The sequence below is a fragment of the Mastigoproctus giganteus genome, chromosome 4 (genome assembly GCF_048544385.1).
Source record: "Mastigoproctus giganteus isolate SK-2022 chromosome 4, ASM4854438v1, whole genome shotgun sequence".
NCBI classification, from domain to species: domain Eukaryota; kingdom Metazoa; phylum Arthropoda; class Arachnida; order Uropygi; family Thelyphonidae; genus Mastigoproctus; species Mastigoproctus giganteus.
The window spans coordinates 163,462,227-163,488,027 of record NC_143578.1 but is presented as its reverse complement, the minus strand read 5'-3'; the positions used below and the strand labels follow the sequence as shown (position 1 = coordinate 163,488,027).

At 35.6% G+C, this 25,801-nt stretch overlaps 1 protein-coding gene across 3 annotated transcripts in view; it reads left to right on the top strand.

Annotated features, from left to right (window-relative positions):
• Positions 1-25,801, top strand: part of LOC150087158 (RNA-binding protein Ro60) — a 164,579-nt gene that overhangs the window by 52,139 nt on the left and 86,639 nt on the right. For all 3 annotated transcript variants that reach the window (XR_016546902.1, XM_090372993.1, XM_090372994.1), the window contains exon 4: positions 16,209-16,499. Coding sequence is in view for 2 of the 3 variants with exons in the window: in XM_090372993.1 (XP_090229119.1) it covers positions 16,209-16,499 (291 nt within the window). In the remaining variant the exon portion in view is untranslated. The remainder of the gene's footprint in view (positions 1-16,208; positions 16,500-25,801) is intronic.

The following is a 25,801-nucleotide window of genomic DNA, read 5'->3' as shown; positions in this document are numbered from 1 at the left end:
CATATGGTCTGAATAATAAATTCACCCATAAAATTATTACTAATAACATAGCACTGTTGTATATATGGCAAATTCAATATAATTAAATTCTACAGAAAACTACACAAACGTTTAAAAAAATCTAAGAAAACTAATAATAAACATAAGCCGAATTTAGGCAATTTTGATGCAACCCTTAAAGACTGGGACAAAAATAACATAATGTACAATATATACATAACTTACTTTTCAGCACTAAACACAGTATACTGAAAGCACTGCACAAGTTCATACACACATTCAACTTAGTCCAAACAACTCTTTCACATAATAGACGATATCTGTAAATTCAATCTAAAAAACCCGCACTGTAAAATGGGTACAGAAGAATCAATCATAATCTTAAATTTCCAAAGTAAAATAATGGATAACATCAACATTAATAAATATATAAATCATCATAATGATTTGCTTCCTAACAATAACCAAAACAACATAAAAGTTAGATATAAATATAAGAAACCATTTGAAATATTAGCCTGCAACAACAAATCAATAGAAACCAATTTAATACATTAATGACTGCATATGCAAACATAGTAATATGCAACAATATATTGATCCTGACCATGGGCACATCATCACAGGAAATTTAAACATCGTTGCAGACCCAATGCTCAGATATATACTAGCATAAGGATTCAAATTCAGACCATGTAACAAAATAAATCTAACTGCTTTCAAGAAACAGCTATATCAAGACCTATTAAACTACTGCTTTTGACTAGCACATAAACATAGCACACCTATAGAGGCATACCACATGTGGATTAGCAATACATTCACTCTGTTAAAACATAAATTTACGTTACTAAGTTCAAATAGATATAGCCAGTACAAATTCAACTACTATAACCTAGCTAAACTAAAACAAAATAATTTTTTTTAATCATTATTCTTACTTAAGTTTATATCTCAAGTGTCATGTAGAGGAAAATGCTTTTTGCTGCCTCTGATGTATGCTTTACCCCTTTTTTATGTAAGATTCAGTTTTCAATTACTTCAAACATTATTCAAATATAAGTATATCACATGACAGTAGTGGGCTGCTTTGCTAACGCTGTGCCTGTGATGCCATCCATAGTTCATGTTTTGCCTATATAATCTGGTTAAGATTACTTTTGTCAGTGGTGTGGCTTTGCATTTGAGCGCTTGTATCTGTCCTATTTTTAATTTTCGCTGCATCAGGACTGCCGCTATTCAAGTCCTCTGCATTGGTTCGATCTGGGGATCGGATGGTGGACTGATCTTTCGATCGATTCGCCTTTGCGGCGATTTTTCTAGCGATCGAAATGCAGCGATTCCCTGACCATTATTGGCCTTGTGGTCCTCTTGAGATGGGGCATAATGGTCAGTCTATTTTTATTTTATTGTAGTTGTTCACATCTCTCCTTGTGATATTTCACATAAATTTGGACCTGGTACCCATCAGTAGGGGTGCCGTTAAATTTAATTTAATTGGCTATTCAAAATTTAATTGATTATATTTTATTATCTTTGTATTTAGACTTTCTAAATTATCTTAAGAGTTTCTGCTGCAATAATTTTATTCTCTTTCCTCCCTGTTGGTTTGATCATTACGTATAATTTCACAATTTTCGCTCTTCTGTCTTGCCATGCTGCTGGCATTTTTTATTTTTTTTAAAATTTAATCATTATTCTTATTTAAGTTTATATCTCAAGCGTCACGTAGAGGAAAATGCTTTTTGCTGCCTCTGATGTATGCTTTACTCCTTTTTTATGTAAGATTCAGTTTTCAATTTTTTCAAACATTATTCAAATATAAGTATATATATGTGTGTGTGTGTGTGTGTGTATATATATATATATGACCATAGAAATAAATTAGAATAAGAATTAAAAATAATGCCAGCAGCATGGCAAGACAAGAGCGAAAATAACCAAAATTAAACATAACAATTATCGTTATGTTTAATTTTGGTTATTTTTGCTCTTGTCTTGCCATGCTGCTGGCATTATTTTTAATTCTTATTCTAATTTATTTCTATGGTTATATTTCAAGCATCATGTAGAGGAATATGCTTTTTGCTGCCCCTGATGTTTGCTGTACCTTTTTATTTTTATTATGAAAGATTGTTTCCAATTATTTTAAAAGTTATTCAGGTGTGTGTGTGTTCGTTTAATTGTAGATTGTTACTAATTATTGGTGTTTTTCATATAAGTATTAGTGTTCATACAAATTTGTAACCAAGTTATCCTAGTTTGGTTATCTTCATTCCATATGGCCTATACATTTTGAGTTAAGATAAAAAGTATAATGCTAAATGATCATGATTTTTCATAACATTTTACTAATGAAAACATTTTATCTGTAACAAGATAATTATTAAATCTTAATTTCTGTATAAATTTATATAATAATACTAAATCTTAAAGACTGTACAAATTTATATAATAATATAACATATTTATACAGAAATTAAGATTTAATAATTATCTTGCTACAGATAAAATGTTATGAAAAATGATTATCATTTAGCATTATACTTTTTATCTTAACTCAAAATGTATAGGCCATATGGAATGAAGATAACCAAATTAGGATAACTTGATTACAAATTTGTACGAACACTAATACTTATATGAAAAACACCAATAATCGGTAACAATCTACAATTAAACGAATATATACTGGTGCGTATAATGTACAATTGGCCTATGGCAAAAATACAATGGCATTAACGCAGCACAGAAGAACATGCAAATCTAAAAGAATACATACATCTAAACGTAATAACCTCATAACATTTATATACACTGGACTCCCGCTAGTCCGAACTAATTGGGACCAAGCCCTGTTCGGATTAGCAGAATTTCGGATTAGCCGAATAACGTACCCCAGATTTTAAAATGAATAAGGAGTGAGTGACGTTGATAGCTTGAAGTAATGCTTCAGGAAATCACAAGCTACCTTTGATGATCATTAAATCAGCGAAGCCGAGAGCGCTTTTAAAAATATGAACATTAACAATCTTCCAGTTCATTACAAAAGTCAAAAAATAGCTTTTCATTGAGTGGTTTCATAATCAATTTGTCTCAGCAGTGAAACGTTTCAGCAATGAAAATGATTTGCCACCTCGCGCCATTCTCCTCATAGACAATGCGCCATCCCACCCAGACGTTTCCGAGTTTACATCAGGGGATATAAAGGCAGCTTTCTTACCACCTAATGTAACACCGTTATTACAGCCCATGGACCAGGGGGTGTTACAGTCTATCAAGCTTGCATACAGAAAGAAATATCTTAGGTCCTTGATAGAAGATAACACCAATTCACTTTCTTTACATGAGAAAATGAAACAAGTGAACTTAAAAGATGTTGTATATTGGGTTGCTGAGCTGTGGGAGAGTGTAACCGGTGGCAAAACATAGCATCTTCTAATCGATTTTCATCGTTACGTCAAAAGAAATTAACAGAGTTTGTTACTTCTGAAAAATGGCTTTTGTTCCTGTTTTGGTGTATAAGTATTGATCTGTAGTTTTAATAGGCCATGTCAAACACTGATTTATTAATTTTGTATTAGTACAGTACTACAATAAAATACAATTTTTTTGTGGAATTCTAAATGTCTTTGTACCATTAATACCATTTAAATTTAACGTATTTAACATATATTTTGCGAACTAAAAAATTTCCTCTTTGCTGACCGAAACGTGTTCGGATTAGCGGGAGTGCACTACACACACACACACACACACACACACACACACACACACACACACACACACACACACACACACAGGTGACCTCTGCTTAACGCTGATAATCGTTCTTGAAAAACAGAACGCTAAGTGAATCCGTGCTAACTGAGCCCCGCATACCCATAAAGTAACATATGTATTTGTAAGTTGCGGTCAGTGCCATAGGATATTTCCTAATCAATAATAAACGGTAGTGAAAAGATGCACAAATGTCGGTCAAAATATTTAATATTCAAATATTTGTACATATAAAATATTCTGCATTACCTACGTATATAATTATGTGGTAACTACTTACATATCAAAATTAAACTTAAAAATCCAATTAAAATCATGAATTTAATTGATTTAATTTAATTGATGAATTTAATCATGAAAAATGTGTCAATTTTGGGTTGAACTTTGGCCCTCTTCTAAATAAACTAAAAGTGGTATTAATTTTAAATCCCCTCAGTGTTACCACCCAACAATAAAGTTACCCGAACCTTCGCCGCTTTGAAACCTGGCATGTTTTTTCTTCTTTCAATATGACACTTCTTTTAGGCATTCATTTCCACAAAAGTCCTGCTTCATCTATGTTATAAACTCATTGAGAAGTATAACACACAATACCCCTCTTCAATAATTTTAAAAAGTTCTTTTTTGAAAGTTTCGGCTCCTTGATCTGCACTTGTGGCTTCTCCCTAGATTTTAAATCTATTCAACCAGCCGTTACCAGTTCTAAATGGTTACACTTTTTTTTTTTTTTTTTTTTTTTCCCCTTTAGGTGAGTTTTCTTCAGATCATCATATTCGCTAATCTCTCTCTCTTTTTTTTTTTTTTTTTATAATATTTAACTTAACTGAATTCTGCATTGGATATTATCTTCAATAAAATTAGTTAACGTCTTTCCATTTCAATCCTAATAACCGGCCTAGCCCTAGTTGCTTGCAGTGGAACAGCTATCTTTCCCACTGCTAAAATTAATTCTTTATTTTTTTATAATTGTTCTTACAGTTAAACTTACAAGGCCTAAATTATGGCACACATCTGCTTGTCGTTGATGGGAATCGATTTGCTTCAAAACGTATAATTTAATTTTTGAATTCAGTCTTTTTCTTACATTTATAGTCTTCGTACTGCATGCAGACGTTGCTTTTTTATTTTTATTGGCCATTATTAACTCGTCGAAAATGTAATTGCGTTGGTTGCATTAATTAAGATACAATGTTCAAGTAAACTGTCCGTTACACACGATGTTTAATACTGTACTGAGTGATGATTAGACTTCAGATAAATGCATATAACGCAAATATTACATGTCACCACCAAATACGGAGGATGCGGAAAGGTCAGGGAATGACCACCACATATCCCGGAGCAATATGGCCTTAGTTGCTAATGCTCCTAAAAAGAAAAAACAAATAACAATAATAGCAAATATTACAAGCAATATACTTGATCATTTTTTAAAATGTTGATCTTGGAATACTTAACAAGTCACTGTACTGCAATTAAATTAGCGTGCGAGAAAATTTCACTGAGTGTGGGAAAATTTCTCAAGTTGGCATGGGAAACGTTTTAATGCTGTTTTGCTATTCATTTTCAAGCTATCAGCTCCATCAAACGAAATGATTTCGTTAAATATGCCAAACATGCAATCTGTGAAAGAGCGTTGTAGTGATCAGTCACAGCGTTATAGTCAGATACGGGTTATAATATAAGAACAGCGTTATAGCGAATCAGCGTAAAGCGAACCATGTTATAACAGGGGCCTGCTGTGTGTGTGTATATATATATTCCAATTAATCTAAAAATTAAATAGAGATAGAAATTAATTAAAAAATATATATATATATATTCCAATTAATTCAAAAATTAAATAGAGATAGAAATTAATAAAAATATATATTTTAATATATATATATTTCTTATTTTTAAATAAATAAGAAAAAATAGTAGGAAAGCTAACATCAGTGGCAGCAGAAAAGCACAATCCACTACATGTTGCTTATAATAAGCTAAATTAAAATAGGATATTTGCCAGTAGCATGGCAAACCAGTAGAGTTCTTTTTTCAGTTCTTTTTAGCCAAATAAAATAACATAACAATAACAAAAAAATGTATAGGGGGGGGATAAAGAAGAGGATAGTGTTGAAGCAATGTTCCTAAAATAATTTAGAAAATTAAAAGAAATTTAGTGGCGCATCCTTGATGGCACCCGTTTCCGAATTATGTGAAATCTCACTAAGGTGGAAAAGTAAACTAACAACATTACATGGCCAAATAAAAAATAATAATTAATAAAATGAAATAAAAGAGACTGACCATTATGCTCCATCTTGACAGAGGACCAAGAGGCCAATAATAGTCAGGGAATCGCTGCATTTTGAACGCTAAACAAATCCATGCAACGACGGAATGATACTAAAATCAGACCGCCGATGCAATAGATTTGCATAGTGGTGGTTCTTATGCAGCGAAAAATAATAAAACAAAGCCTAGTACTCGCATGACCAAACCACACCACTGACAAAACAATAGTTACACTGAAAATATATAGAAAAAAATTAGGCTATAGATGGTAGTACGAACGCAGTGTTAGCACATTGTCATGCTACCCCCATGTAAATAAAATCCAATTAATCCAAAAATTAAATAGAGAGATAGAAATTAATAAAAATATATATTAAAAAAAAAAGAAAGGAAAAAAAAAATATATATACAGTCGATTCCGGTTATTTGGGACACATCGGGACTGTGCATCTTGGCCCGATTAAGCGGCTGCCCCAATTATCCGAAGTTTCACGTAAATAGTTAAAAATACAATTTACCCCCCCTCCCCTTTACAATTAGTTCACTGTACAATCAAATCACGTTACGACGAACTCAAAATAGTAAAGTACCGTTCACTATACGATATGCAGTAAGCGCCGGTCATTATGATCACGTTTGTGAATTGAATTTTAATTCTATTAAACAGCGATTCTAATTAGCGAAAATAGGAGGAATATTATCCACAGGCTATAAAAGTAAAGATATATTAAGCACAAATTTACCCTTTATTACCTTACCAATTAAAAAATTAAATGATACGTGAAAATCGGAAGAATATACGTGATAATCGGAATAATTAATACGTACTGTAATATGTACATACTAACTAAACTAGTTGACATTTCTGTTCACTGACATTTGTTGGTGGGGACTGAAATTTAAAACAGTAAAAAGATAAGCAATCAATAACAAAGAACAGGGCACACAAATTGCAAGTAACACAACACGCGCAAGTGAGAACGGAGTAACAAATTAGGAAGCTTTAAAAATAGGAATGAAGAGAAGATTCTGAAAATTATTTTTTTTATATTATTGAAGATTCCATGGAAGTGTAAACACATTTTACCATAATAACCCACAGAATTCCAGCTGCCGGTATTATCGCAAATTCAATAAGATCGAGTTTACTGTCCGTTTATGATAGATTGCACTAACAGAAAAGCCCAATAAACAGGTGACTGCTAATTGTTTTTATTATTTTATGGTTGTGACCTCCAAAAATCCGACCGAACTACGTGGTACGGTTGGAGACAATCGTAGGGTAATCTCCAGTGCTGAGGTCTCCTGCCCTGATTAAACGGCATTTTGTCCCAATTAAGCGAAGTAAACCCTGGCTATTTTCTCGATTGGTTTTTGTTTTTTAAGATTTGCCCCAAATAAACGGCTGCCCCGATTAACCGGTGGCCCAAATAACCGGAATCCACTGTATATATATATATATATATATACAGTAGTGGAGTCCTGCTAATCCGAACATCCGCCTAATCCGAACACGTTTCAGTCGGCGGAGAGGAAATTTTTTAGTTCACAAAATATACGTTTTTTTGTATTTTCCAGTTAAATTAAAATGGTATTAATGGTACAAAAACATTTAGAATTACACAAAAAAATTGTATCTGTACTAATACAAAATTAATAAATCAGTGTTTGACATGGCCTATTAAAACTACAGATCTATACTTGTACACCAAAACAGGAACACAAGTCATTTTTCAGAATTAAACTCTGTTAGTTTCTTTTGATGTAACAATGAAAATCGACTAGAAGATGCTTTGTTTCGCCACCGCTTCATAAACATGTAGTCTGCTGGTGTAGCGCTGGGATGTTTTTCTAAGTAGCGTAAAGCGAGATCAAAGGCCGCTGCCGCGTCTGCATGCGACACAAGTTGTTCCGCAGTACCACTGGGCTCGTCATCATTCTGCCTGGAGTCTTCTTGGGTGACAGCTGCCACAATGTCCTCATCCGACAGGTTTTCATGATCTGTTCCATCCGCTGCAATCCACTCGTTAACGTCAGATTCTATTGATTCCTCGCACCCGGGAATTTTCTGTACGAGCTGAATTAATTGTTCTGTGTCATTGTTTTCGTCAGAACTATCGACAAAGCTGAGAGAGGGCCATAATTTTTTCCATGATCTTTGTATGGGCTGCTCAATTACACCCTCCCACGACTCAGCAATCCAATATACATCTTTTAAGTTCACTTCTTTCATTTTCTCATGTAAAGAAAGCGAATTGGTGTTATCTTCTATCAAGGACCTAAGATATTTCTTTCTGTATGTAAGCTTGATAGACTGTAATACCCCCTGGTCCATGGGCTGTAATAGCGGTGTTACATTAGGCGGTAAGAAAGCTGCCTTTATATCCCCTGATGTGAACTCGGAAACGTCTGGGTGGGATGGTGCATTGTCTATGAGGAGAATAGCACGAGGTGGCAAATCATTTTCATTGCTGAAACGTTTCACTGCCGGGACAAATTGATTATGAAACCACTCAATGAAAAGCTGTCCGTTCATTCAAGCTTTTTTTTTGACTTTTGTAATGAACTGGAAGATTGTTAATGTTCATATTTTTAAAAGCTCTCGGCTTTGTGCTGATTTACCGATCATCATCAAAGGTAGCTTTTGATTTCCTGAAGCATTACTACAAGCTATCAATGTCACTCGCTCCTTATTCATTTTAAAACCTGGGGCACGCATTTCTTGTTGAGATGCTAGACTTTTTGTGGGCAAAGCCTTAAAATTTAAACTTGTCTCCTCAGCGTTATATATCTGCTGAGGTGAACAATGTGATACCAAATCAGCGACCTCACCCAAATATTTCTCTGCTGCAGCATGATCAGCTGATAATTGCTCCCCGGTGATCGTTAGCCGGCGAATCCCATGGTGCTTCTTCCAGCGATCAAACCAATCGGTACTCGCACTAAATGATTCATCACCTTTCATTAGTTTGTTGAGATGAATGGCCTTTTCTCTAACAAGAGGGTGTTCCCCTTTCTCTTTCCTGAGTGAACCATGAGAATAAGGCTTCATCAAGCTTGTCAAACGTTGAGGGCTTTACTGTTTGTCGATTTTTCTGAAGTAGAGGTACAAAACTGCTTGATCTTTGTGCGGTTTTTTTTCCAGTCAGTTATTGTGGCCTTGCCCACTCCAAACTCTATTGCCAATTTTGTTGCACTTTCACCCTTGTCCAGCCTTTTCAAAACTTCCAGCTTATCTTTCAATGTACACGTTGTGTGCTTCCGTTTCGTGGCCATTGTAGCAGCAGACTAAACTAAACTACAATGTAGAGTGAAGATATAAACATGCATGTTTAATGCACAATGTCGTGTGCAATGAGTCATAGCGTGGGGGGGGGGATTTGCTTCCGGTGTGTCACGCTCGGGTACAAACGCTAGTAGGCCTACTATACATTCATTCCTTAATAAACCAGACCTGTTTTACTGCTTGCTTCTGCATTATTGCAGTTATTCGGCTAATCCGAACAGGGCTAGGTCCCAATTAGTTCGGACTAGTGGGACTCGTGTGTGTGTGTGTGTGTGTGTGTGTGTGTATTTGAATAATGTTCGAAATAATTGAAGACTATTTTGATTTTGACTATTTTCGCTCTTCTGTCTTGCCATGCTACTGGCATTATTTTTATTTTTTAATTATCATTCTAATTTACTTACTTATATATATACAGGGTGATTCACTACCAGTGCGACAAACTTGCAGGAGGTATAGGGGGCACAAAGACTAATCAGAATCACATTGCAGGGTCCGAAATGCCTTCGTCATGCAGTAGAGGACGTTGAACGGGAGGTCGCGTGAACAACGATCCCGCTGGAAGTCAGCATTTGCAAACCGGTTCCTGAGGCAGTAGGATGGATGAGTATTCAAACGTTGAACTGGCCGACATGCACCTCGCGTATGGAGCTGCGGACTGTAACGGGCGTGCCGCTCTGCGCTTGTACCAGGAACGTTTCCCACATAGGCGTGCTCCTCATCATACGATTTTTGCACGTGTGCACAGAAGGTTACGGGGCGCCTCTGTAGCCAGGTGGGAAGGAGCAGCAGTGCGTAGCACACACTTCTTGATTAGACCGGGGTTCGAGCCCATCACCACCAAATACGGTGGATGCGGAAAGGTCAGGGAATGACCACCGCATATCCCCGGAGCAATATGGCCTTAGTTGCTAATGCTCCTAAAAACCAAATAACAAACAAACAGAAGGTTACGTGAGACTGGTTGTTTCACGAGAGGTACCATGAATCAAGAGCGAACGACAAGGACGCCAGACAATGAGGAGAATGTCCTATGTCTTGCAGACGGCAATCCGAGTAAGAGTACTCGAGCGATAGGCCAACGATTGGGTATTTCCCAATCCACTGTATGGAGGGTACTGTCAACAAACCAAATGAGTTCATACCATCTGCAATGCGTCCAATCATTGGAGCCTGTGGATTATCCACTCCAGAGGACTTTTGCTACTTGGTTTCTTCAACAGAAACGGTTTGCAAATGCTGACTTCCAGTGGGATCGCTGTTCACGCGACCTCCCGTTCAATGTCCTCTACCGCATGACGAAGGTATTTCGGACCCTGCAATGCTATGTGATTCCGATTCGTCTTTGTGCCCCCTACACTTCCTGCAAGTTTGTCGCACTGGTAGTGAATCATCCTGTATATATAGTAAGACCCCCGTGGATGGCTGAAGAAACTGTGGATATAAGCAAACACCTGCTGACCCAATATATAACGTGATTTTCTTGTACACAGTATAATAAAGTTTAATTGATAAATGAAACACACAGTAAGATATTACCAACATTAAATATGTTAATAAAGTACAGCAGACTCTCGATTTACCAGGATTGGATTAACTGGGACACTTCAAGACTCCAAAAAAAAAAAAAAAAAAAAAAATCGACCAGAAATCATAAAAGTCAAGTAATAACTAGAATAGGTATAAACAGAGATTTTGCAAGTCATAAATAAGCGACAAGAACTGCCGTTATAAGTCTTCATTGGGAGATTAGTGTACCTATTATCTTGCCTGTTGTCTTCACACCTATCACTCAAAACAAAAAATAAGGGGAAAAAAAGGAGACCAAATGTTTAGTTTGAGTTAGTGCATCACGTTGATTGTTGTGTTCCATTGCAAAGCAAAAGGAAAAATTTTATTTCGTTATTTATATCAGGGATGTTGGAATTTTTTTTTTTATAGTAACTTTTTTTTTTTGTTTAGAAATCGCGAAAATGAAGGGCAAACGCAGAGTTGTGCTTTCAAATTAAACAAAAGCTTGAAATTATTCAAAAGTTTGAAAATGGTGCATCCATTAAATCTCTATAGAACCATTATAATGTTGGTGACCAAACCTACGCAACCTTGTAAAAAATAAAGGGAAGCTATTAGATTTAAAATTGACATCGTAAAAAATAAAGGGAAGCATCATGTTGGACATGTGAGTAGTACGTGTTAAGTGTTTTCGTTTTTTTTTCCGTGGTTAACTGTGGGTAACTGGATCAGCGGATACGGGGGCACAACTGTGTATGTATGTATGTATATATATATATACACACACACATACTCAAAAGTAAAATAAAATGAAATAAGACGTATGACAGTAGAGCGAACATGAGAAAGGGTCGGGAGAAATAAGAGTTCTGATGGCGAAACATTCCTAAATAATTTAGAAAATGAAGGCCAAATATGAAGAAATTTAATGGCATCCCCTTGATGGCACTGGTTTCCAAATTGTGTGAAATATCACTAATATGGAAACGTAATCCACCAACAATACAAGACCAATAAATTTGAAATGATAAAATAATATAAGAAAATAAGAGACTGACCATTATGCCCATCTCTTCGAAGGACCACAAAGCCATAATGGCCGTGTGGTCCAATTTATTTCTAGATACTGTTGCTTTGACAATACTGTAGTTTGCACCAAATGAGTACTAGGCTTTCTGTTCTCCTCTCAAACTACAATTTATTTCTAGTATGCTTCCTGTCATTTTATTTTAGCACTGCATCAGCTACTCGATCGTTGTATCATTCAGTCGTGGCATGGATTTGTTTAGCATTCAAAATGCAGTCTGGCCATTGTCCTCAGGTCCTCCGACAAGATGGGGCATAATGGTCAGCCTATTTTATTTTATTTTGTCATTTTAAATTTATTGGTATTGTTGGTAGATTTAAGTTTCCATATTAGTGATACAGTTAGTCCTCGTATAACACGTGTTTACACTACAAGAATTCGATCATACACGATTTATAAATAGGGGAACGATATCGTATATAACACTAACCGAATTCGCTTATGCACGATTCACCTTTGTGTTTACAAGAAAAGGCAGTCGAATGTGGAATCACCCCAACTGAATGCAACACGATAGCAATGAAGAGAAGATTCAGAAAATGTATTTGTTTTTTATATCAGTGAAGGGGAAACGCTTTTCGCCATAATAACGTAAAAACCCACACAATTCCAGCTATCGGTATTATTGCAAATGCAATTAGATCAAGTTTACTACCAGTTTATAACAGATTCCACTAGCAGAAACGCAGCTGGAAATACTTTTTGTTTTATGGTAGTAACTCCCAGAAATGTGCTTTAGTAAAATGTGAGCTAGTGAGGTGTTAGAGTGTCTCTCCCTTTACGATGTTTATTCAGTTGCTACACGCACACAGCTTTGTTTATGTGTATCAAGCGTGCCTCCTCATTTTGTAATTGTGCTTTATTCCCTAAAAATGAGTAAAATACTTAAAAGGTATGAAAAGGAAGCGTCCTGGTGAAGACACTACAGATTCAGAGAGAAAAGGAAAAGCAATATTGATAAACAGAGGCGGACTGGGTCAAAAATTCTTACCCGGGAAAATTTGTAGTGGCCTCATACTAGCGTTTATGGCCAAAATCACACCGGCCCACCTGGGTTTCCCCGGTAAGGCTTATGGCCAGTCCGCCTCTGTTGATAGAGAAAAAATATGAAATTTTGAAACACTTTGAGCGAAATTAAGACCACGTGATATTGCATGTGCTACTGGCCTAAATGAGGCAACGCCGAGAATTAGAAAGAATGCAGAGAAAATAAAAACAACTTTCATTTCAGGAACAACTCCAAGTTTAATTAAAATCCATTAGATCAAGACACCTAGAATTGGAAGAGATGGAACGGCTGTCATCTGTTTGGATAGAAAATCAAACAAAAAAACAAGTTTGCTTACGATAGAAGCAAAAGCATTAGCAATATTTTATTACGTAATAATCGTAATAAAATACTTATGTATTTTATTACGATTATTTATTGTGTTTGGTAATGTTTTGGTTACAAATGTGTGTTCAATCTTGGGTAGTCGGCACCTAACCCTATTTTTCCCATAGGGCCTGTTATTTATATTGCACGATTTTGCATTGCAAGAGGATTTCTAGGAACACAACTATCGTGCTATACGAGGACTGACTGTATTTCACATAATTCGAAAACCGGTTCCATCAAGGGGTTGCCATTAAATTTCTTTGTATTTGGCCTTCATTTTCTAAATTATTTAAGAGTATTTTGCCAATGGTACTCTCTTATTTTTCGACCCCCTTCCCTCTCTTTCTCATTTTCACTCTACTAGTTTGCCACTCTTATTTCATTTTATTTTACCTTTATTTGAGTATATCACATGCAACATGTAGTGGTTTATGCATTTTTTGCAGCCACTGATGCTTGTTTTTCTATCTTTATTTTATTTTGTTACTTTTGCTGTTTATTTTTCGAATTAATTGGATTTAATTTGGATTATATATATATATATATATATATATATATATAGGAATGGTTAAGTGGAAGAAGACAGTAGTTATTGATGGGCACTGCTCTTTGTTCACTAATGTTATCATTTGAGTCCACCAGGGTTTAGTGCTGGGTCCATTGTTTTCAATATTTACTAATGATATTGATGAAGATATATCAGGCTTAATGTCAAGGTTAGCAGGTAACGACAGTAATCAGGGTGAGTTACTGCAACATGATCTGGGAAAATGGGTCAATCGGTTGAGAAGTGGCAGTTGAAATTTAATAATGACAAATGCAAGGTACTGCATATGGGTAGAAGTAATCCCAGAATAGCTTATCAACTGTGTGGTACTACACTCAAGGTAGTGGAAAATGAAAAAAGACTGGAGGGTAATTGTGCAGTCAGGATGAAATTCTCTGAGCAGTGCAGACAAGCTGCTAGAAAAGCTCATGGGATTTTGTCACTGATATAAGAAACTTTGTCTGCAGGGATGAGGAGTTGTTTATCCCCTTTTTTCAAGGTCATGGTTAGACTGTGTCTTGGGTATTGTATACAGTTCTGTAGGCCTCACTTTAGGAATAATGTAGACCTGCTGGAACAGGTGCAGAGAAGGGAAGAAAAGGGTGCTATTACCTAGAAAGGCTTCAGTTCTGCAAATTGCAGCTTCTGGAGACTAGCTAGTACCTGCGGAGTGATCTGATTGAGGTGTTTAAGGCCTTGAATGGATTGACTAAGCTGAGTAAAATGGCATTCTTCCTCTTGATGAGACTATACACAAGGGGACATAAATTTAAGTTGAGGAAAGATGGTTGTAGGATAGATGTGCAGAAGTTTGCCTTCAGCCAGTGGGTGAATGATTGTTGGAACAGGCTTCCATCTATTGTTGTGGAAGTGGGTGGTTTGAATAAATTCAAGGAAGAACTAGACAAATTATTGGAGGGTATGGATGGAAAAATTGTATAGTTTTTTTTTTTTTTTTTTTTTGTTGATTCTATATCAGCTTGCTTTCTTGCATAATTTGTCACTGTTACTACTGCTACCACTATTTGTTTTGATTTTGTCCAAGCAAGTGAAATTAAGTTTGCAAAACAGTCTGATTTGATGATTATGGAGGTATGGCATGCATCAATGTATTTACATTTATGCATGTCACTATGGGTTAAAACATGCATTTAAGTCATTATGATTGCTGATTTATGAGCAGGAGTATTGTCTTGTCCAAATAACATCCCTTTCATCAGTATTCCTTTTATTTTAGATGTAATAGTATCTTTTAAGTGATATAATAAATTAGTTAGTATACCTCTATTACAGTTTGACATATTGCAGCATAGTTCATCTTTATCATTCCTTTAGAATCCTAAAAGATTTCTGCTTCACCTTTTCAGCTGATGGTACTATTTTTGCCTTCTTTGGAGGCAGTGAACTTGGATGTTTCCATTGTTTGGACTTCTATTTTGATTCTGGCTGATAATGATGGATCCATGTGTTGTCTGTGGTTACAATTTTTTTTCCAGATATTTTGTAATGTGCCAGCAGTTATGAAGGTCTTACATTGGCCATCTTTTTGATAATTATCAGAATCTGACCTATCATGCAGAAATCCATAACAATTTCAATTGTCAAATTGGTTTGCTCCCTTTCTTATGAGATGGCATATAGCTTGTGTTATGTTATGGATTGATAATCACTAGTCTGCCTTCACCATATCATGTACTGTATTGCATTAATGCTTTCTGGGCACTTAGCTATTGTTGGTTGCCTGCTGTAAACATAATTTTTGATTTATCCCCCTCCCCACATGCTATTTGAATTCTCCTGCTAATTTTTTTGTCATTGCATATTGCATCCTGTACCATGGATTTCTTTTTATCTGATGACAATACAATCTTCAAATTTGTTCATTATGTGAAAAAAAAAAAAAAAAAAACACAACAAGTATTTTAGTAGTTTCTCAAGTAAAACGTTGTGTTATGAGCCTATATTTTTTTTATACAAAGGAACAAATAACCAACCAGATTATATACGCAATTTTATTGTCATTATTTCCATGAGATTATATATTTTTGAATACTCCTCCTCTCTTGTAAATGAATATTCATATTATGCACCCCCACTCCTTTTCAATTGAACAAGTCAGTTACTTTTAAAATGGTTTATGATTGCAATTAATCAAGGGGGGTGTTTTTTTTATCACAAAATTTTAAAGATTTATGATATAATTCCAGACTGTTATTATATTATATTATTATATAAAATATTATTATATTATGTGTTGACCACATATATATTAAGTCAGTCTTTAAACAATATTATTGACTAAGCTTAGTGTGGTAAGACTTTTTTTCTTTCTTTCTTTCAGATCTGGACTTGTTTGATTTCCAAGCTGCCTTTTCATACTCTCCTTCAACAGCTTCCTAGGTTAAGTAAACATGGATATTTGAAACATAACAGTGCCCTTCTGAAGACTCTTTTAGAAAGATTACGGAATGAAAGGGATCTTCCAGATGGCCATTTGGGACCTTTGGAAACATTCCTGATAGCTCGTCAGTGTGAGATTAGCACGAAGCTGGTTCTCGGGAAACCTGTTCCTCGGCATCGTCGATCACAACTAGAAGACGCATTGCAAGGATTATTCTTATCCTCATTTAAAGTAAGTGGATTTTTTGTCTATTTGTATCTGTTATGCAATTTTTATAATGTTTTTGTTGTTATATTTTTCTAAATTTATTTCTTATGCACAATTTTGTACAATTTTAGTCCTTTAGACTGTGATTATACAAAGAAGATTAATCTTCTTTGTATAATCACACAGTCCTTTGTGAAAACAAAGGACTGTGTGTGACACAGTTTCGTGTAGCATCTCATTGGTGATGTTGGCTACATGCTGTTTAATGTTTGCTTTCAAATTGACAAGTGTCTGTATGCTTCCACGCTAAACTCTGTCTTTCAGTTATCCCCATAGCCAGAAATCATAGGGATTGAGATCTGGTGATCGGGCTGGCCAGAACTGCGGAAAGTCACTAGAAATGATGCGATCATTTCTGAATGTTGAACGGAGAAGTTCTTTCACTTATCAACCAATGTGGGGAGGGGGCACCATCTTGCTGTTGTTATTTGGGTTTTAGGAGCATTAGCAACTAAGGCCATATTGCTCCGGGAATATGTGGTGGTCATTCCCTGACCTTTCTGCATCCTCCGTATTTGGTGGTCACGGGCTGGAACCCCGGTCTAATCAAGAAGAACGTACTATGCATTGCTGCTCCTGCCCACCTGGCTACGGAGGTGCCGCACTATCTTGCATGAACACTACGGTCTCCAAGCATTGCATTTCTTGCAGAGTGGGAATAATGTGATCTCTTAGAAGAGCGTAGTACCATACACCTTATGAGAGGGCATGAAGTGTAGACTCTTCAAAGAAAAATGGTGTGATAAACTCTGCTGTGAATCCACACCATACTGTAATGTATGGACTTTGTAGTGGTCTTTCATGCACAGCAGATGGACTAGAAGTCCCCCATATTTGGCAGTTTTGTGCATTTACAGCCCCATGAAGAGTGAAATGTGCCTCATCAGACCACAAGATCATTCGAGCCCATGTATTGTCAAGTTCCATATGGGCCAGAAATTGTAGAGCAAAGTCTATTCGTTGTTGTTGATCATAAGACTTTAGTTCTTGCTCTACGTGAATCTTGTATGGGAACCAGCGTAAAATTATTCAAAGCACTTTACGTACAGTGGCCCAAAGAAGGTTCAAGCCTCTTGACACGCCTCTGGGGCTACTGACTAGTAGTGTTTTGCATTCTGACCTGGAGGCTATTGCAACTGCTACTTCATCCACTACTTCTGTTCTGATACACGGTCATCCCCTGCCTGGAATTACACCTAACTTCAAATTTCTTTATTAGTTTTCGAAGCCCCACTGACGTCAAAAGTCCTTTATGCAAATCTTTGTAAGTTTCCAACATTCACCCTGCATTAGCATTACTATTATTCTGGTAGAACAGTTTTACTAAAAGAGCACGTTCCTTTTTTTGTAAGAGCCATAATGGTTATTGGTGGTAGTGTTGGCCTTTCTGCTTTTATCTAACAGGATGTCATTTGCGTAAGCAGTGTCTTGAAGTAAATGACAAATTTTACCTATGCTCAGCGTGGTTTCCATCCTGGTGGTGAAATTTTGAACCAAATTTTTTTTTTCTTCTACAAATGACATACCCACCAATTTTTACAGTGCTAACTCTAACCGTTTTGACACTAGGGTCTCCTGGATAGGAAAACTTATTTTATAACCACCCAGTATATTTTTATTATATTTCATATATTTGCCTGTATTTTAGTCCTCTCAACTTAAAATGAAACAGTTCATTTTTGCTTGTTTTTCAAGTGAAATAATGTTATTATTGATATAATCTCACATGAAGATTATATCAATAACTTATATTGATTTATAATAAGCATGCATTGCAAAGTGTAACTTTATTTACCACTCATATGCATATCTTATTTGTTTATCATGGAACAGAAAGTATTACTTATACTCATTTTGGGACTAACTTTACAGGAAATTGTTTCTTTAAAACAGTGAGGAAAATGTTATTATAATTGAGCTGCTAAGCTATTTTTTGAAGAGTAATCTAATTATTAACAGTTTGGGAAGCTAGTTTCCTCAACTACAGTGTTTTTTTAATAACAGGTTGCTGTGGTATTCAAGTGGAATCATTATCAAACTCCGGTTAAAGATAAAAGAAATTCATTCGCATCTGACTTTTCTCTCAACTCCTTTAAAAAAACAGCATTAATTTAATTAAAGAAAAACAATGAAACAAAAAATCAAATGAGAAGTAATAGATATATAATTGTATGATATTTCACTGAACATGAAACATTGAAAATCTCTGCTGATTATCGAACACACGAGGACAAGGTAGTCCTAATTTTTTTCTTTTTTCTTTTCTTTTTTTTTTTTTAATAATTACGAAAAGACCACATAGCATACTATTTTATTAATTTTCATGTGTAACTTAATTCTTTCTATTAAGATGGCCTATGGAAGTTTGTTCTTCTCTCCCTCACTTTTAGTGTTGCTGTTATCCTTGAGAGACAAAATGCATCTGATAAGAACTAATACCATCATCAGAATGCTTTATTGCAGTGTAATAATTCTGTGTTTTTCAGAAAAGAGAAATGCTATTTGCACTACATTTCCTTTTATTAATTATTAAAAATTTAAAATAAAACACTGTGTAGAAAATTAAGGCAGCCAAGACAGTGATGAAAAGTCTAGCACTGTCATCCGTTGTTGCAAATTTTTTTCCAAAATTGTACTAAAAAGAAATAAATGAGAATGTTATTTTTTGTTCATTACTGAAAGTGTATATATTTCTGTTCTTATTATTTTTAATGCATGTATTAAGAATAAGTTCAAGATCTCTCTAATAGAATAAATTAAAATAATTTTGATATCGTATACTTTCTATTTTTTTTTTTTTTTTTTTTTTTTGACACTGTTGTGCATGGAAGACTACTTTACAAATTGGAGCAGAATGGTATTAAGGGTAAGTTGCTACAATGGATAAAAGGGTGGTTGAGTGGGAGAAGACAGAGGGTAGTAAGCAATGGATGCTGCTCTTCGTGAACTAACTTTATTAGTGCAGTCCCACAGGGTTTGGTGTTGGGCCCACCGTTGTTTTATATATTGATGAAGTTATATCAGGCTTAATGTCGAAGTTTGCAAATGATACAAAGTTTGGCAGGGTTGTTAATGACAGTATGCTACTGCAACAGAATCTAGAAAATTTGGGCAGATGAGCTGAGAAGTTTAAAATTGACAAATGCAAAGTACTGCATATGGGTAGAGGTAACCCCAGAGGAATGTACCAACTATGTGGTACTACACTTAGGGTGGTAGAAAATAAAAAAGACCTGGGAATAATTGTGCAGTCAGATATGAAGTTTCCTGAGCAATGCAGACAGGCTGCAAATGCAGGTCGTGGGGTTTTGTCAATGATATGCAGGAATTTTGCTAGCAGGGAAAAGGACGTGATTATCCCTTTGTATAAGGCAATGGTTAGGCCACGTTTTGAGTACTGTGCACAGGTCTGGAGGTCTCATTTTAGGAAGGATGTAGATTTGCTTGAGCATGTACAGAGAAGGGCAACAAGATTGGTAAGTGGAATGAAGGGATCCTCCTGCCAAGAGAGGCTAAGTTCTGCAAATTGCAGCAGCTGGAGACTAGGCAACTGCGAGGTGATCTGATTTAGGTGTATGAGTGGGCACGCTGAATTCTGATGGGATTCTTCCACTTGCTCAGATTACAAACCTAAGGGGGCATAAATTCAAATTGAGGAAAGACAGTTGTAGAATAGATGTGTGGAAATTTGCCTTTAGCCAGTGGGTGGTTAATTGCTGGAACAAACTTCCAACTGTCGTGGAAGTTGATAGCTTAAATTCAAGGAGGAACTGGATAAATTTAGAGGGAATGGTTGTGTGAATTTTTTTTTGGTTGATGCTACATAAGCTCATATGCTTGCTTTCTTGCATCACATGCCTCTATTACTATAATCTGTGTTTATCGGTAGAATTAGAAAGATCCATGTTGATCTGAGTCAGAAATGAAAATATTGAAATGAATTGTTCATAATCAATTTCATCAGAGAAATAAAAGTGTGAGTGTGAGATTGTATTAAAGAATAAAAACAGATAAAACATCGGAAAGTTAAATAAACTGGATTTGGCAAATGCATTGAAGTGAGCAAAGCAGCAGCAATGGATGCAAATGTAAATATATGTATATTATAATAAATATGACAAATAAAAATAAGGAAGATGGCAGTTCAAAACACATGGAAAGCCAAAGGCCAAAAAAAAGAAGATAGCTGAAAAATGAGCAAAATGTAGTAAACCTTTAAAATGAAAATTGTGTCAAAAGAAAGTAATGGCAGCCTACATCAGATAAAGGCAGGATAAATTTAGCTAAATACTTCAAAATAGGGAAGAAAAGCAAATATGCAATTAATAAGTAATAATAATATCTGATGTCGGCGAAGATAATATTGATACACGATCAGATATTTCATTGGGTGACTACACCTGACCATGCATCAAAAGACTGCATTTCCATACTTGCCCAAAGCTGTGCAAGAGAAAATTTATAAAGATAAATTAATGTAATCAAATAGGAAAGGTATCTCTCTCCTGGTTTTAATACACTATTTATATCAATTTAAGTTTTAGCCATCTGCTTTGCGTGATGCTAAGCTTAAAACTATAGCCTCTTCTGTTTTATTTTTATTTTTACTATTTTTTATATAGTCCTGTCTGGTGCACTTCTTGCAACATTTCTACTTACCTTTCTTGTCTGTCTAAAATTTAGTTTATTCTATGTATCTAAAAATACTGTTTTAAAATTGATTATAGAGGTCACTAGTCATCTATTTTTTCGTAGTTCTCTGTCACGTTAGTTGCTGTATTATTTAACAGATTTGTCCCTATTTGTTACTGCTTTTTGATTGCAGCTATCGTATTGACCTCATGTTTCACATCACCATTTTCAGGTATAATATTTTTTAATCTTCCAACTTTTTTATACTAGTTTTAATTTTATCTTAATTGTATTTTCATTATAAAAACTGTGTAGGAACTACCTTGTCCATACTTTGTAAGAGATACCTTTCTGTTTCGATTACATTTATTTACATTTATAAATTTTCTCTTGCACAACTCTGGGCAAGTATGGAAATGCAGTCCTTTGATGCATGGTCAGGTGTAGTGCTCCCCCCCACCCCGATGAAATACCCGATCGTGTATCAATATTCACTTTTCCGTCTCTCACTCACTCACTCTCTCACTCATTCACACAGGGTGTTTCAAAAGTGATGGTCAATAATTTAAAGGTGAACTGTACAGACTACAATATGCAAAAAAAGCATAGTAAACATGGGTCTTTCAGTGAAACATTTTCGAGATATTGCACATTTCTAGTTGGGATCCATCACTGACTTTGTTTATTTAGATTATGTTATGCTCATTCTCTGTTTCCCCTCTCTTAATGCTCTGAGATGTAGCAGGCATACTAGTACTTGTCAAAGGATAGTCAACATGGAAAGAGGTTACAGCAATGAAGAGTATGCGGACATGCACTTCATGTATGGTAAACCCAACAGCAGTGCACTCGATGCTGCACGTTTGTACCAAGAAGCATTTCCCTGCCGAAGGCAGCCAAACAGGCAGACATTCATCAAGGTACATCAACGCCTTAGAGAACATGGGTGCTTCGCATATGTAGTACGAGCAGGTAGGCTCAGAAGCATAACACCTGATGTTGAGGAAAGGGTATTAGAAAGAACATCTGTAACATGTAACATCTGTAAAATCCTGTGGTGTTGAAACCAAAAATTAAAAATGCATTATCTTATGTTTAATAAAACCACCCTTAGCAAAGGGTTCACAGTTTTTTACTAAACTAGTGCTCCCATAGTCAGTGGCAGATCTTAACAGAAAATGTTCATGATCTCAAACGGTTTATTTGCGGCCTGATGTTCACTAGGACTTTTTTGCTTATTTTAGTTTGTACTTTTTCACCTTTAAATCATTGACCATCGATTTTGAAACAGCCTGTGTGTGTGTGCGTGCCTAATTTCGCTTCCTGTCACCTAAACTGCTATGCAATTGCCTGTAAACACAATGTATACTACACAAAAATATAAATATATATAGGTTATACTAACAAGCTCTATCTTTGCAGCCAGGCACAAGATAGGCAAGTAGATATACACTAATGCAGAAAACACATAAATAACACACACACACACATATATATATATATATATATATATATATATAATTCAGAATGTCATTAGTATTAAGCAGGCCAAATGATGCAAGGAATCAAACTTATTCTGAATCAGACCCACCCCCCCACCATAAAGAAAAGTCGATCACAATTTGCCAATTTCTAAAGAGCAACAATCCAGTTAGACCGCGAACCTTATCAGATTCTCTGCAACTAAGGACAGCTTAATCCAGTTATCAAGAACATGCTGCCGAAAAAGTGAACATCATGAGATCTAATCTTTTGTTACTTCCAAAATTTTATATTTACATCTCCTTGTTTTCTTGTTTTACCTACCATTGGGAAAATATCTCCCTTGTTCATTCTTATTCTTTTTAGCAGCCATAATACCTCTTTTAGCACCCTGAGGTATCTAGTCTCCATGCTCTACAGTCCGTATCTTCTAAGATGTTCTTCGTAGGAAAACAGCCCTTAGCAATTCCAACTAATTTGTTGCCCTTCTTTGGACCCTCTAGATGTGTTCTGTGTCCTTTTTTAGTTTACATTCAGACTTGAATACAGTGTTCCAAATGAGATCTCGCTATTTTTTAAAGAGGAATAACAACATCCTGCTCAATGCCGGCAAAGGTCTTGTTGGTCGTTGACAGCATACCTTGAGCCTTCCTGGATGCCTGCCTATACTGCAAGGAAAATTTCATATCTGTTTTTATCATGATCCCTAAGTCTTTCTCATTCTGAACTATGGTACCTTAGTATGGTATCACATACATGGTAAATTATTCAAATGACAAATGTCATTTGAATAACGTACTTAGTAACTTGCCACTTACTAATGTACTTAGTAACAAGCAGTAACTTGCCCTTAATGCCACATTGCTCCAACGTGTACTGAAGTCTCTTATGTGCAGAAGTATCAAAAGCTTTCCTGAAATCCAAGTATATGATGTCAAAGTTATTTGCATACAGTTCATTTGTTACTGCATCATAGTATTCAATCAGATTGGTCAGACAAGGTTGCCTTTGACAACCCCGTGCTGTGACTGAAGTATAACTGCATTCCTCTCTAGATGGTCCTGCATTACTTAATTCTTTAACCAGTGACTCCATTATTTTCCCTGGAAGAGAAGTTAAGCTAAAACATCTGTAATTACTCATGTTGCCCTTTTATCCCCCCTTTGTGAATTGGTGGTACATTTGCACATCTCCAGTCAATAGGGACCTTTCCTGAATCCATGCGATGCTCTCATACGTATGGTTAAAAGTTTGCTTATCTCTTTTGGTGTTTCCTTTATTATAATTGTATAGATCCCATCCCATTCCACTCCAGGTTAGGTTAGCTTCAACAACTTCTTTTCCACTTTCTTCTCAGTTATAACAAAATCATTTAGGTACTGTTTAGAATTTGCTACATTTCTGGCATTCTCAATTTTAAAAAATTTCCTCATTTGTGAATGTTAGATGCAAATTACTTATTTATTTTGTCAGCAACTTGAGTAGGTTTATCAGTGGTTAAACCATTCATATCTGGCACACCAACATGATTTATCCTCTTACTTCTGGTGTTTACGTAAGTGAAGAAGTCTTTGCTGCTTTTTTTTTTTTTTTTCTTCTTACCAGAGTTTTTCTAATCTGCCTTAACTTGTTTAGCCTCCTTTGTGATTTATTGCAGACTAATTCATATCTATTATAGGCTTCTGTATCACTTGCATTTTTCTTCTTTGCCATGAGTCTCATCAGTTCATCTGACATTCATTTAGGTCTTAACCTTGAACAGTATTTCTTAATTAGTATAAAAAGACTAGTAGCTTTTACTTCCCTGAATTCTTTCCATTAAGAATTTGTTGTTGGTAACATCATAAGTTGGTTGCACTGGATAGAATTTAAAAACTGTCCGAGACCATTGTAGTTACCTTTTCAAAAGCAATAGCCCTTCCCTTTGCTCTTGGTGGTAGTTTACATCTTTAAGCAAATCCCACAACAACAATACACTGTGATCACTGGTACCCAGTGGTTCTTTTATTTGCAGAGTCTTTATGCATGAAGCATTGCAGTTGATAATCAGGTCATAAGTATTGCTTTGTCTCTCTGACATGCTATTGTAGAAAAGTCTTCCAATAAATCCACTCTAGGCAGACTTTTCATAGGTTATACCTTGCACATTTGCAATCAGGAAAGTTGCATTTATCGTTTTTAAGTGTATTGTGAACATCTGCTTAATTTTCAGTTTGCATACAAATTACTACTCTTCGACATGTGGACTATGTTATGTCATTCATTCCCTTTCTCTTCAGACATGATCCCATTTCTCCATTATTTAGAGTCTGCTGTCAACTTGGCTGAATCTGTTTCACTAATTATACTCATTTTTTTTTTAGGAGTATTAGCAACTGAGGCCATATTGCTCTGAGGATATGCAGTGGTCATTCCCTGACCTTTCCGCATCCTCCGTATTTGGTGGCTCATGGGCTCGAACCCCGGTCTAATCAAGAAGCATGTGCTACGCACTGCTGCTCCTGCCCACCTGGCTATGGAGGTGCCTAATTATACTCATGGACATCCTGCTTGATGTAATCTTTATGGCATAGTGTCACTACTGAATTTTGAGGCACTCTTTTGGAAGTCTAATCTTTTCAAATCAGTGAAAGTTCTAAACCTTCTGAATCAACTGTTCAGTTGAATTGATCAGTCTTTGCTAATTGTCCATCTGATGAAGCTTTTCATGATATTGAGCAATTGGTTTTGAATCCAGGAAACTAACATCTATTTCTTGCTTAACTTGTAAGGAGAAATTAACCGAGAATTTGCACGCCTTGGTAGTTACATAATCTTGCTATTCTTTGTAGGCAGGCACACCAAGTTGGAAGAAACTTTCAGAGAAAACAACAGGACTGGCCACTTGACAAAGTTAACAGACTACCTAAAATAATAAGAATCTTAAAAAGAAATTTGTTAAACTCATTCATGAGAGTAAAACAAAATCTTTGAGATCTCTCGTATATTTTTTTGTTAATTCTAATCCTTGGTGATTAGAGTCTACCAATTTGCTAAAACAAAATTATTCCAGGGGACATTTAATTCAGTCACCTCTAATGAAACAGACATTCTAAATTGGTTTGACTCTGTTACCCACTTTTTGGGCCAGCTTTTACCTTCTGATGACATTA